General features: G+C 48.7%; 1 protein-coding gene across 1 annotated transcript in view; it reads left to right on the forward strand.

The window, feature by feature from the left end:
- Window positions 1–11,561: 11,561 nt before the first annotated feature.
- Window positions 11,562–14,472, forward strand: part of DHRSX (dehydrogenase/reductase X-linked) — a gene marked incomplete at its 5' end in the record, with an annotated part of 175,201 nt that continues 172,290 nt past the window's right edge. Inside the window, one exon of the mRNA XM_084279597.1 lies at window positions 11,562–11,895. Coding sequence (XP_084135723.1) covers window positions 11,562–11,895 — 334 coding nt within the window. The remainder of the gene's footprint in view (window positions 11,896–14,472) is intronic.

Genomic DNA, 14,472 nt, shown 5'->3' on the forward strand with positions numbered 1-14,472 from the left:
ATACCCACAGTTTAATCTCTGCCTAGTTTTCACTTGCAGTTTCGTGCTGTAAATGTAGGAAATGCTCTTTATACCGACACCTGTATATCAGTCTCGGTTACATTAATAGACACTCCATAGCCCACTTTGAATGGGAGATGTCTAAATAAAAGTTAACAGATTGTGTTGTATTGGGAACTCCCTCTGAAGAGACATAAAAGATCTCTTACTGTAAACAGGAAATGAGTAAGGCAAGAAAGAAGTATATAAAATAATACGTGGTTTAAAGATAGGCTGGGAATTTTGCTTTCCTGCCTCATAGTACAGAAATAAAGGACTATGCAGTGAAATTAGAAGATGGTAAATTACAAAACATAAAAATAATTGGTCATACAACACAATTAGACTGTGAAACTCAGCACAAGCAAAAGAGACTTATCGAATTCAAAAGTAATTTGGAGAGTCATCTAGATATATAACTAAAGAGACAGTTAATGCTGGCAGGAGAGAAATAAAAGATTTGAAATCTTAAGAATTTTAGTCTAACAACCATTACTCAATGTCAGTATAGCAGGTGGAGATGAGAAAGAAAGTGGAGATTACCATGTAAAAGGTTGTCAGCTGAGAAGGTTATAAGCTTCCCTCCAAGATATATGGTCCTGGTCATTTTAACAGACATACAGAAAACTGTGCTGATCTCCCACCTCATCACGTGTGGCTGTTCAGCGTTTGATCCTGTCCCTGACCTACAGACCACGCATTCATCCATGTGCATTTCTGAAGCCGAGTAAGATTTTCTTTCAAAACATCGTGATTTAAATAAACCTTTTGATTTGAGCAGGAACAGTTAATAATTAAACTGAAAACTAAAGCTGTATTTGAAAAAACACATTTATTTGGGCCTGACTATGGGCAAACGTATGCCCTTCCGGGTAAATAAAGCGTATTTTGATTAAGTAGTCAAGTTCTCTTTCTGTTCGTACTCTCCCTATTTAATCAACAACAGCAAGAGAGATAGAATCAGATCCTTGATTGCTATTGATGGCTTATTGTAAACAGTTGGTTGCAAGGCAATGCAAAACAAGGGCATGATTGATATTGCGACAAACAAGAAACAAGGAAAGCCAGGTGCAGAGTCTAGTTCTTACCTTCATTCCTCCTTGAAAAAAAAAATTAAACACAGTGAATTTCTATTAATAATCTTACTATTGGGAAGCAAAGACCCAATAAAAGATAAGTGAGATGGGTGCAAGCCCATACATGCAAGTTGCAGGAAACCCCCTTGTTTTGCAGTTAGAAACCCGGCTAGTGAAACCGTGAGCATAAAGCCACTCATCTTGTGCATAATGTATAGTTTTGGTTGTGTTTCTTTAATCTGGGACAATGAGTAGTAAAGGTTCCTGGGTTTATACTTCCAACAGATAATGCTCTGTTTACTAAAGCTTGCAACTCAAATGCAGTTATCAGGAGAACTCGCTCTCCATTTACAACTGTTGTGTAACAAGTACAGGTTACAGCAAATATAACACTTTTATTCAACGTAGTAACAATGTTGTAAAGTGACCATATGGGAAGAAAGATCCCTACTCTTTTGAGGAAATAAGTAACTGTGCAAACCCACTCCTTTAAACACTTCCTGATTAAGCGCTGGCTGCAGAAAATTCTATTCACCTTCCACGTCCTTAATGAAATTTCAGAATGTTATTTTACCTGTATGTATAAATGTGTATATACATTTACAATTATCTATTTATCTATATATGTATATTCTGGCTTTTATTACGAGAGCTGTCTAAACTCATTTTAGTAACCTAGACCTGAGGTAAATCATCTTTGAAGATAAATCAGGGGGTGGAAAAAACATCTTCTAGCTGGGGATGTTTTGTCATGCTAATCCAGCTTATCCTAAATTTATCAATTAACAGTCAGCATGACATGTAGTGGGTGACTTTGTGCTGGTCTTTTGCAAGTCTGTAGGGAAAAAACTCAATTTAAAGAAGTAGCTTTAAGGACTGTCACTCTTCCCTTGTGTTATTGGTTGGTTTGGATTAAGGCCTTTACTACATGAAAAATACTTGTTATAAAACAGGCTTGAATCTTAGTTTTAAAAGCTTCTTATGCCCGTGAACCACCTATGTCATTTTATAATGTCCTGCTGGCGCTTAAATAGCATGCTCTTACACCCCTTCCTCCCCTCCCTGCCGCAAACCTAGAAACTCTAAATATGTCTAAAATATATACCAGCAGGGAAAAAAAGACAAGTCCTTTACGTCAGGCTTATTGTCATTAAATATTGACTGTGAGTGGCTGCTGTTACTGAGACAGCAGCAGCAGATCAGAGAGCAATACAAACCCAAGGCCAACACAGAACCTGAATGGCCCCGTTCCTGCCCACCGCGCCTCGTGGGAATCCAAAGGCGATCTGCTGGGCTCGAGCGATCTCGGCTCCCAGGGCAGCTGGTGCACTGAGAAATACTCACTTTATGAGTTCCTAATGAAGGGTGTTTAAAAATGGCTGATCTTTTCATTCTGCACCGTCTCGGCAGGCTGGGATGTGATGATGGTGCTGAATTAAACTGCTCTCTTAATAGACGTGGAAATTAAACTATCATAAGTAACCTATTACGCATAATTGGAATAGTTTATTACCTTTGAAAAATATGAAGGCTAATGTCATATGTAAAATCGGAATCAGACATCTTTAGATAATTCTGAAAGCTTATTCTTAACAACTGTCAGGATTAGCCCTTGGCTTTCTCCAGCCTTTAAACTGCTTTTATCAGCAGAATGAACTGTGTTTGATAATTTCCAGTGAGTGTATTCAGGGGGTCAGGCCACAGTTCGGGAACATTTTATGCTTCCTCACAGACAAGTGTTAGAGGAGAAAGCGTAAGGTCTGACTCTGGCTGAATCTTCTCTGCAGCTATTTGTACAGCAATTCGGCACTGATCACGCTGTGCTTTGCTTTTATACTGGCAAAAATTAGATGAAGAGCAAAAAATAAAGCTAGGTGTTTGCAGAGACTTTTTCCCAAGGACAAGGAATGAGAAACAGGTTTTCATTTGTCTCCTCTTTCTTTATCTATGTCACATGTGAATTTGTTATCAAGAATAGTGGGCCCTCTTTATTCTTTTGCTTAACTTCTCCCTTTAAAATCAAAGTGTGGAGCCCGTTCATTTCTTGGCCTTGCTAGCTTTTTACAGGGTTGCTTTGTGCTTAGTAAATTAACATCATGCTATAGAATAGCCAAAATCCAAACCACTGCTGCACAAGCCAAATATAAACAAGTTATATAACGCTGCAATCATTCATTTATTAAAGGAAGTGGAAAATTCAAGGCGTACGTAATCTTTTTGGACAACTGACAGGCAGGTGTGATCAAGGGAATGGGGAATCCAGTGATTGTAGGCAGATAGAGAGACAGGTTTGTCCGGATGATTAAAAAGTAAAGTGAAATAGAATTGGGAAAAACTGGAGACAGCATTGGCTGTCCGAGGACAAGGAGAAGGAACAGTGCAGAGACCACCGTCCGGCTTCAGAGGAACCAGCTGCACCAGTAATGAGTGTCTAGGGAGAATCCAGAGCCAGGACCCGTTGACAAAGAGAACAACAGCAAAGCAGTGGTGCAAGAGAAGTGATAAAAATGAAGTGCAGAGCAGCTTTAAGATCTGCTGGGGCCTCTGTGATCCTCATTAATCCCCCATATTCAGCATGAAGAGGGTGCCTCAGGACCTCCCAGCTCAGGTCACTGTACATGTTCCCCCCGGCCCACCTCCCCACAGGCACACCTTTGCTTGCATTGCGGAGGAGAGGGTGCAACCGGCCCCAGCCGTGTCAGAGGGCAGATGGTTTTACCACACTGGGGCTGTTCAGGTCCACTTCTTTTCAAATGTCCTGACTCTGCAGACCCGCTCAGACAGAAAATTGCCCACCTTCATCCTTCCTGCTGCACGCTGTCATCTTGGTTAGTAGCGATCAGGAACATTTTTCAGCAGCTAAACCAAAGCCAACCCACCTCTAGTCGTTCTCACAGCTCCAATTTTCTGTCATCTGCACGGCTTCCTTTGCTCAGCATTTGCATCGTGTTTTGGCCTGATCTTCTTCCCTCCAGCTTGTTCTATGCATCTCTTTACCCATCACCACGTTTGCTCTCTCGTATGCCGCAGCCTAGAGACAGGCAGTCGGAAGCACCCCAGCCAGTCTTTAATAACAACAACAACAACAAGAGTAAGAGATGCTGTTCCCATGCTGAAGTCGCAGAGCACTGCGGGCAGGACCTGCCCCCAAGGAGCCCAGGAAATCTGTGCAGTTAAGTACAAAAGCAGCGTGGATCCTAAAGACATCATGTATTAGCTCCAATCCAAGAAGCCAGTTGGCCAAACAGGAACACTTGAGGAAAAAGTACCTTCACACAGGTGTGAGGCACACACAGACAGACCAGGGCACAAAGCCAGGTCACTGCAAGCCCTATCAAAAGTTTGCAACAGATGAGAACAGCCCTCTTTGGGCAGCAGCAGATGCCTCCCCTGACTGTCTCAAACATCAGCCACAGTCCCGACCACACACACACATTTCTGTGTAGACAGTCCCTGGCCATTTCTGTATTGCTATGAAGGTCTTGAAATCCCAGCTCCGTCTCCCAGCTTCCTTGACTTGCCACCGATCAATTATCAGCACGAAGGTGCCCTGTTTGTGGTGTGGCCTACTGCTTATCCGTGACGGGTAGGACCTAGTGCAGCTAGCATGCCCAAAAACAAGGCCTCCACATATTCATGGGGTTTGGTCCCACCACTTCCCAAGGTCATCTGGCCAGCTGTGACAGTGGCAAGTGCAGTTGTGAGGGAAATGTCTGCGCAGATGAGATGAGCGAACTCTGCTAATGAACCTTGAATCCTATTTGTTGTCATGTCCCCATCTGGCTGAGGGGACGGGCAGGACTACGTGTGCCTGAGAGCTTGTCTGCTGTGTTGTCTCCACAAACCTTGCCTTGCGTAATGCTGGTGTACGTGGCACTCAAGTATTCTGGCAAGCAGATGCAACAAAAATACAGGTGCAGATCAACTTGTGTGATATATCCAGTTCATGAGGGGTGATTTTGGTTTTTTATTCCCTTCACATTAGCACAGTGCCAACCAAATTTCTGATGAAAGATGTGTTTATCTTCCAATATTGCCAAGGAAGAGATCATAGACATGTGGAGGACCTGGTGTCATGGAAAACTCTTGCTTTGGACTGTAATTATCTTCTTGGCTGTCTGCTAAACCCTAAAAAAAAATCCTCTTAGCTCTGGGCTGGGCAGTGTTGCACAGGGTATGCCACAGGTGCTTGCAGACATCACTGTACAAACATTTAAATAACCACACAGCAATTATTGACAGTAGATATTTTTTAACACAAATTAAATAACTGTCAAAAATGCATTTCTATAGTGGGCATAATTAATTAATCTTTTATTTTCTAGTAACATTGTTTTATCGATGTTGGAAAGCTGCCAGTCCAGCTTGCCTGTTTAAATCTGCCTGAAATACCTCCGCTCCTCTCCCACCGTGACTAGCAGAAGTAACACCGTGCCACTTAGCTGCAACAGCTATTCACTCACCCCATCCAGGACATTGAGGAGTGCACTAGCCAGGGCTGGATGCTGCAGGGAAACTCCAGACCCTGATGTTACTTTGCTCTGATTCCCAGATGAAAGTCAATTGTTTCACTCTGGTTTCAGTGTGGGTTTTTGCTTCTCTTCTTCTGTTGTGCAAACATGCTGTAGACTATCCCGTGATTCCTTAGCATCCTGTGTGCACAGGATCTTGTCTGAGGGCTTTTGAAACTTTGTATATGTTAACCTATCAGTTTATCTGCTTATGGACGTTTTCAAATAAAGTCCCAGAACTATGAGAGAACTGATTTCCCGCTGCTGGAATAGTGCTGGGATAATGCTGGTTGGTCCTTGCTACACCTCGAAGTTCCCAATGTATGGTTATTCTTTCAGCCAATTCATCAAGTCAAGTTCCTGAGTACAGCCTGTAGTCTGCTAACACCCCTACTCAGTTCTGAATAGGTTTACTGTGTTTAATGACAGAAGTGTTTTTTAACAAAAGCTTGTGTATTTTTGTTAGCAGCTGACCTGCTTCATACTTACATTCTTGCAGAAGTTTCATATGTAAGTGCATCTGTTTGGGGACAGATTTTTTTTTTTCTCATTTTTTAATGCTATTGCTTTTTTCTGCATGTCTGCTTCTGACTCTTTGGTCCCTGAGTCTTGTGTCAACTGCAGGGGAGATGCTTAGACCTTACCTGATACGGAGTATGGGTAGTGGGGAAGATGCAAACCCAGCCCCAACTACTCACGCTCCAGACTTTCCAAACCAGGTGCCTCCTGAAAATGCGACATGCGCTGAATACTCGGATGCACAAATACAATAGTCACAGCAGGGTTGGTCGCTTTAAAAAACCTGAGCAGTAGTAATAAGCACACTGTGCTTCTTGCATAATATCTGAACGGTTTGAGCATTTGGCTGAAGAGATGTTGTCCCTATTTCAGGACTGTACTTGCATTTATTACTCCGTGTTTTGTCCTATTCTCCTCTAGTCTAAAAAGATTACTCTTGTATTGGGTTTGCATGTCAAGGTTTTGGTAGCTGGGGGAGTGGTTGTTCAAAAGGGGAGGGGAAAGGGGTGGCTTCTGCAAGAAGCAGCTAGAAGCTTTCCCTTTTTTACAGACTAAACACCAGCTGGGCTCAAGGCCGGACCCGCCACTGACCAAGGCCAAGGCAATCAGAGTCATAGCGTCTCTGGGAATCACACAGTTGAGATGGGAAAAAAACCCACTAGTAGTAGGTTTTGCATGCAGAGAGAGGAGTGAGATGTGAGAGGAACAACTCTGCAGACACCAATGTCAGTGAAGAAGAGGGGGGAGGAGGTGCTTCAGAGGAGAGGTTCCCCTGCAGCCTGTCGGGAGAACCATGGTGAAGCAGGTTATACCCCCGCAGCCCATGGAAGATGATGGGGAGCAGAGACTCCACCTGCAGCCCGTGGAGGACCCCATGCTGAAGCAGGTGGAGACACATGAAGGAGGCTGTGACCTGGTGGGAGGCCCATGCTGTGGCAGGCTCCTGGCAGGACAGAGGAGCCCACACCAGAGCATGTTTGCTGGGGGAACTTGTGACCCCATGGGGGATCCTTGCTGGAGCAGTCTGGTCCTGAAGCTCTGCACCCCACAGAAGTGACCCACACTGGAGCAGTCTGGTCCTGAAGCTCTACACCCCACAGAAGTGACCCACAGTGGAGCAGTTCATGAAGAATTGGAGCCTGTAGGAAGGACTCACATTGGGAGAAGTTCATGGGGACTGTCTCCTGTGAGAGGGACCCATGCTGGAGCAGGGGAAGAGCATGAAGAGTCCCGCCCCAAGGAGGGAAGTGCGGCAGAGGCAATGTGTGATGACCTGGCCCCATTCCCCATCCGCTTGTGCTGCTGTGAGGGGAGGAGGTAGATAAATCAGGAGTAAACTTGAGCCTGGCAAGATGGGAGGGATGGGGTGAGGTGTTTGAAGATCTGGGTTTATTTCTCATTACTCTACTCTGATTTTATTGGCAATAAATTAAACTAATTTTCCCAAGTTAGGTCTGTTTTGCCCCTGAAAATAACTGGTGAGTGATCTCTCCCTGTCCTTATCTCGACCCAGGAGCCTTTTGTTCTATTTTCTTTCCCCTGTCCAGCTAAGGAGGTGAGTGACAGAGCAGCTTTGGTGGGAACCTGTCATCCAGCCAGGGTCAAGCCACCACAGCTCTTCAGAGAATATGGACTAGTACTTATTCCCATGAATTTAAATGCTAGGCTAGAAAAACTCACATTTCTTTACTGCATTCCTGGGCTTCACATCCTTACAAACGTAGCCACACCAGCAAGCATTAGTTTTTCCCAACAATATAATTTTCTTGAAAAGTGAAATACCTGAAAAAGACTGAGAGGGATCCAAAGCCATCCCCCTTCATAAGCAAATGATGTAGTGCTGGTTCTGTTGAGCAGAAGGTCAGTCTTACATTCATCTACTTTTACTTTACCTTTACTAAAGAAAAATGGGTCCCATTACCTGGTTGCCCACAGCAAAGGAGCCTGCTCTTACTCCCCGGGACTTCCTACTGTGTAGCTTGAAGGCATCTTTCCCTTTGGCAAACTTTTTTTCACCTTCCAGGTAACAACGCATCCCAAGCTACTATGTAGGGTGCCTAAGAGCTCACTGTTCCATATGCTCCTGCTATGCTCAAGTGCTCAATTTTAGGCCAGGTGATGCCTAGCTTGGGGGTACTTAAAATGTCTCTTTTTTGCATTGAGAGTGTGGGGGGAAAGCATATGTAGCCTGTCAAAATTGTCTGCAAGCGCTCAAAACTCCACATGAATTCCAGATGCAATCCCAACTGACTCTTTTCCAGCACTGCCTAATCTTGTGAGCACCTCCCTACCGAACCTGAAAGCTCCTCTGGCGTTTAACTTTATTCACCCACACAAGTTAAGGAGATCCTGTTTTGGGAAGATAGGCACTTATGCCTTGCCTCAAGTCCCACTGCAATCCATCTTAGGAAGACAGGTATTTAAATCCCTTTCAGAAGACTGAAAATTTAGCAGCAGTCAGAATTGTGTCTCGTTTCTTTAGGCGTGGGCCACCAGCTTTGACATACGTGAGAAAGGCAGAGAGCACGTCTTGAGCTAAGCACAGGAGTGGAAATGTAGCTTTTACCATTTGAGAGGGATTGATGTGACACCATCAGCATCTTAGGAGAGTGCCCCAACTATTGTGACATGCTCAGGCAAAAAGCATCGGCTTCTACTGAACTTGAACCAGCATGTGGAGGATAGAACGAGCTGTTGGCTTAATTTCTCATCTCAAGAGGAAAACCAAGGTGAGAAAACACATATGTAAAAAAGAGGTGTTGTATTCAAGCTTGTCATGCAAAAACCCAAGAAAAATAGGCCATAATCTCCTAACCCTATACCCCATGCCAGAGAGCATCTGAGCTGCTAGGCTTAACCTTGGGTTCGCTTTTGTCTGCTCTGATGTGGCGCCGTGCCTCGCGCGTTCCTAGCTGCACAGCCTCTCAGCTGCAACACCTACCATCCACGCTGCCTGCTGGTTGCTGATTATGCCATTCTGCTGAGAATTTTGAGATCAGGGCTTAATTAGAGTCTAGAAACATCACCCACTTCCTTTCTTAGGGCTTTACGCATCTTTATGCAAAATGTGGGTGGGAAGCACTGTGATCACATACTGCCTCGTCGGAGCCAATCCTGCAGGAGGGACAGAAAGGCTGGAGCATGTGTGGATGGAGTGTTACTAGTGTTTCCGACAACTTTCCAAGAGGATATCTGGGCTGGAACTGCAGGGTGGCTTTGCCCCCTGGTGCTCTCAGTTCACTTACTGCTGGTGGAAAGAAGGAAGCCCTCTAAGCACCTCAAAGGAAGCAGTCCTCTTCTGCAGGTCTTCAGAAGTGCCTCTCTCTGTTCACTGCCCGTGCAGCAAAGCTGAGGCATTAGATTGCTCCTTTCATCCCTTCCAGGGCTGAGAGACCTAAAATTTCATTGAGGTAATAACGTCTCAGTGAGGTATCTAAAGTAGGTGGACAAGATTCCAGCCTGAATACTCAAAGCTTCACCATTAATGATTACAAGAAATAAAGTAAAATATCAATAAGATGGTGACTGCTGAAAACCAAGGAAAAGTAATTTTCAATTAAAATTAGGCTGCATTATCAGACACTATTTGAAAGAATCAAAGACCTACAGCCTTCTGCTGATATTTTCATTCATCCTCCAGTTCATGTCCCATCGGCCTCTAGAAAAAATGATTCGATACAGCGCTGAAAGAAATCTTCCTCATCCATTCCGTGAGCTGGTACTCATGACTCATGGAGGGTTGAAAATAATTTTAACACCTTGAGAAATATTGAGACCAGTAAGACTGTGATGTTAACCCATCAGTTGTTCCCCACTTAGTCTAATTCTTTGGATAACGTTGTCTGGAAAAAAAAAAGAAGAAAGGAGCGTTTATTTCTGTAGCACTATTTTATCATACTGGAGAACCTGGTATATTTATATACAGATCATGTAAATACACTGTAGGCAAGTTTCACAGTTTAATGTTGCAAAGGGCTTTCATCAATGCTGTAGTTCTGAGAAAGGGATGTAAAGCAACATAAAGCAGTGAAGATTTGATTTTTTACTGAGATAAGTTGGATGAATACCTTACCTTTAGTAAACGCCAGTGTTTCAAGTCTTTTTATGTGATGCTCCTCCTACCACTCAGTGCACGGTTAAGAACGATATACATTAAGGAGTCCCTCACCGATGTGACTTCGTGATGTTCTGTTTATTATTTATGTTTGCCTCATTCTATGTGTCAATAAGAAAAAAAAATAAAACAAATTCACCGAGATACACACAAACTGAGCGGTTGTTTTTGTCCCGGAGGAATGACACCCTGTGCTCTTACTTTATGCGCATTTCTGACAAAAGACAGAGAATCAGTTCAGAGCAACCTGCTGTCACACTGAAAAAGTATATTAATAGGGTTTTTTTCCCCTTAGAAAGCATGTTTGGCTTTTGGTTTTGTAAAAGGGGAGGAGGTTACCTTTCCAATGCGCTGCCAGAACTCTGTATGGCACCTCAAAGGCAAAACGTTACCCAAGGATTCGCAACTGAATATATATGGGTCAGCGTCTCCTCCTGTCAAACGACCGCTCGTACGGGGTGCTTTTCTTTTGGTTTGTATCGATACTGGGGCTCGTCAGCACTTACGGGACGCCGCCGGTTCTGTGAACGAGAGACACGACGTCGGGGCTCGGCGCTGCGTTTCCTGCAGCCGAAAACAGCCACCGACCAGACCCGGCGGGATGGGGGGGGGGGGGGGGGGACGACGCTCTCCTGTCCCGAGTAACACGGCGCCTTAAAGAATAAGGCTGAGGATATAAACCCGACAGCAACCACCCCCCCCCCCCCCCCAACCTTCCAAGCGAGAACAGGCGGTGATACGCCGCGCACCGCTGCCGAGGGCGCGCTCGGGGGGCCGGCAGGCAGCTCCGGCGGCGCCTGGTGCGGGACGACTGCGCCGGGAGATACCGGTACCCGCCCCAGCCAGAGCCTGGCCGTAGAGCTGCGAGCCCGACGGACGCCTGACGGGACGGGATGGCCCACGGGTTCGGCAGCGGCCCCTCGCCTGCGCCAGGAAGGGAAACCGTGACACAACGCCACGATCCCAGCCGCGGGGTTCCGAGGCAGAGCCGGGTGCCTCAGCCCCGCCTAGGCGCTTCTCACCGCCGGTGGCTCCAGGACCTGGCACCCAAAACCCGGCGGCCTGTCACACCGCCGCCTCCCCCCCTCCCACCGCCGCCTCTTGCTGCTGAGTCACGCCGCCGCGGAGCGCCGCTCCCTTCGCCTTCTCGCCCCCACCTCCCTCCCCCCCCGCTCCCCGCCCTCTCCTCGGCTCCCCGGGCGCCCCGGCGGGGCCGAGCCGCCTCCCCGTGGCTGCCGGTCCGCCCGCCGCCGCCCCTTCCCTCCCCGCGCCGGCCGCGGCGCGGCCCTTCCCCCGCCGCACATGCCCAGAAGGGCGGGAGCCGCGGCGCGCCCGAGCGCTGCTGTGACAGCGGCGGCGCTTTCCCTTCCGCCGTGTGGGGGCTGCGCCGCCCCGCGCCCCCCCCAGCCCAGCCCAGCCCAGCCCGGCCCGGCGGCGAGACACCGTGCCACACGCAGGCCGTCCGCCCGCCGAACTCCTTCCCCGCCTCGCCCCGAGCCAGCCGCTGCGGGGCGGGAGGCGGCCATGTCGCTATTGTCTGCGCTGGTGCCCTTGCTCCGGGTGTACTGCATCGGCCTCCTCGTCATGCTGCACCAGCTACGCCGCCACCTCCGCCCGCGCTGCCCCCCGGCCCCAGGTGAGCACCGCAGCCGGCGCCGCGGGGCGGGGCGGGGCGGCTGCGGGCCGGGGGGGAGGCTCTGGGCCGGGGGGTGGCAGCTCCCGCCACCGAGAAGGGGAAAGTTTGCCGCGCCTCCCCCCTCACCCGCCCCGGGGAGGGCGGCCGCGCCGGTGCCCTGGGGAGCGAGGGACCGAGACCTCGCGGCCCAGCCGCGGGGAAAGGGGGCGGCCGGTCGGCCGGCCCGGACAGGACAGCACAGCACAGGACAGGACAGGGCAGCCCAGCCGCGACCTTGGCCTCAGCGGCGGGTCGCCTGGGCCCTGCTGCTTCCCCCTCAGAGCGGGGCAGTGGCTGACACACGGCTGCGACCCCGGCCCGAGCCCGGCCGTTACCACTGGGGCTCCTCCCCCCGCACCCCTCAGCGGGCAGGGCTGGGCCCACCGTGCCGCCCGAGGGCAGCGGCCCGGGGGGGAACTAGAGTTGGCGGGGCGCCCTCCGCGCCGAGCCCCGCCCTCGTTGCCGCCGGCGGGTCCCGGCCCCTACCGCCCCGTCCGTCCCCCGGGCCGCGGCCGCCCCGGACGCGGGGCGGGGCGGGGGACGGGCCCGGGACGGGCGCCTGGCTGCACGCCGGCCTGACTGCGGCCTCAAGAGGCGGCGTGGGGGCTCCGCGGGCCGGGGGACCCCACTTCTCCTCTTCCTCTTTTTTTTTTTTTTTTTTTTTTTTTGTGTTGTTTGTTTTTGTTTCCTGACGGTTTCGCCTCAGACCTCCCTCGGCTCAGAGCCGCCGGGGCGCAGCCTCCCTCAAGCCAGGTAGGTGCTTTGGAAGCCGGGTAGCGGCGAGCAGCCTCTGGCTGGCCCGGCCGCGGCGCTCCTGCCGCCGCGCCCCGGCCTCGACACGGGCCGCGGCCGGCCGCTGCTTCCGCGCCTCTGCCAGCCCAGGCGGCCGGGACCGCCGGCCGTAGCCTCCCAGCGCCGGCCGCTCCGGGAGAGGGACGTACCCCCGCTCTAAAAACTTCAGTCTTTGATATACCGGCTGTCAGTTGCTGACAGCCTTTAAGCTGACAAGTGAGTGCCACCGGTAGTTTTCTCCAAGGGGCTTCAGATTAGTTCTGCGCTGGAGAAGTTACGCTGTCACGCTTCAGACTTGGGTCAGTAGTGTGTTTTAACACTGACTGGAGGAAACTTTTTGAGTTTGCCAGGAAACTACGATCTGAATTTCCTCTTTCCTCGCGTTACTTTTGAAGGTTTTAAAAATGCTGCTGAATTTACAAACTCACAGCAAGCTACGGGTCCGGACGGACACATAAAGATATCATCGTCTGGTCTGAGCAGCTGCGTGGTAGTCAGTGCCTTTAACTTTCTCTGCTTAGCAGCAGGCGAGCCTCTGTGGCTCTGTCAGTAGTTTTAACCAGAGGAACAGTAGGAAAAAGATATTGATAAGGGATAGTGTTTTGGTAAGGAGATGAGGCAGATGAGGAAATTGTTTTAGAGACTATCTGAAGCAGTGGGGAGGAGAGGGGACAAGTACACCACACATTAAGACCGTACTTGTGCATTTCAGCACGTGTGGCTTCCTCGGGTAGCATTTTGATGACTTTTTTTTTATCCATTCTCCATACTTCTGTCATGCTCTGTCATTTTCCTTTCTTCATTCTCAAAAGACAGAGATATGCCTCCCCCCAAACAAACAAACACAGGAGAGAACCCTGGTGACAAAAAAGGCAGATGTGTATACAGTTTGAAGTCATCTGAGCATTTTTCTAGCATTAGTTTTTCTTGGCAGGGTAAAGCTGGGTATTGTGCCTAGGGTGTGTAACACTTTCCAAATCTTTTTTTCGAACCACAGAGAAACAGCATGACAAAAATGTGACCCGAGTGTTTTGTTGCAGTCCGTTCTTAGCTGCTAGGAGAAAAGGAAAAAAAATTAAGAAAAATGTTGAATTTGGAAATGTCAGAGGAAGGCAGTGAAGATCTAACCTGGGAAATGTCAGCTGTATGAGTAGGACCGGGGCAGATCTGACAGATGTGGAAAGTTTTCTTTCAGCCCTAACTGGGGGTGCTTTCTTCCGAGGACGAGTAGTTTCCTCCTCAGAGAGTTGTTGGTGCTGAGCTGCCTCTTGGCAGTTACCTGCTGCCTTGCTTCGACTCGCTGTGTCCAGCCATTGCTCAAAAAAGTGAATCAGCTTGTCAAGGGGAACTTTTTTTACCCAGAATAACTTTTGTTTCCATAATAACTAATAATAATAGCGACTGTGGTGCAGCAAAAAAAAGTGAGTGTCGGTTAGAACGTGCTTAATTAAAGCTTGGATCGGTGAAGTACACTTACTGTAAGAAAGCACCAAGTAGTTTTTCCAGGCAGTAGTCTAGAAAGGTGCGGATGTTTAAAATTGTCTTCATCTCTTTCGAGGGGGTGTCTGTAACTCTCACAAATACAGGCGTTTTATTGTTAGGGTGCCTTCCCTGGGAGAGCCTGGAGGGGGGAAGTGGGGCAGGGCAGGGTGGTGGAGTCAGCCCTGTCTCCAATCCGGTCTCCTTGGCCCCAGCTTCCCCGTCAGAGTTCCTGCTCTTCATGCGACACTGGTGCAGCTCTGCTGG

Source organism: Gallinula chloropus (assembly GCF_964237585.1).
Source record: "Gallinula chloropus genome assembly, chromosome: 1".
NCBI classification, from domain to species: Eukaryota; Metazoa; Chordata; class Aves; order Gruiformes; family Rallidae; genus Gallinula; species Gallinula chloropus.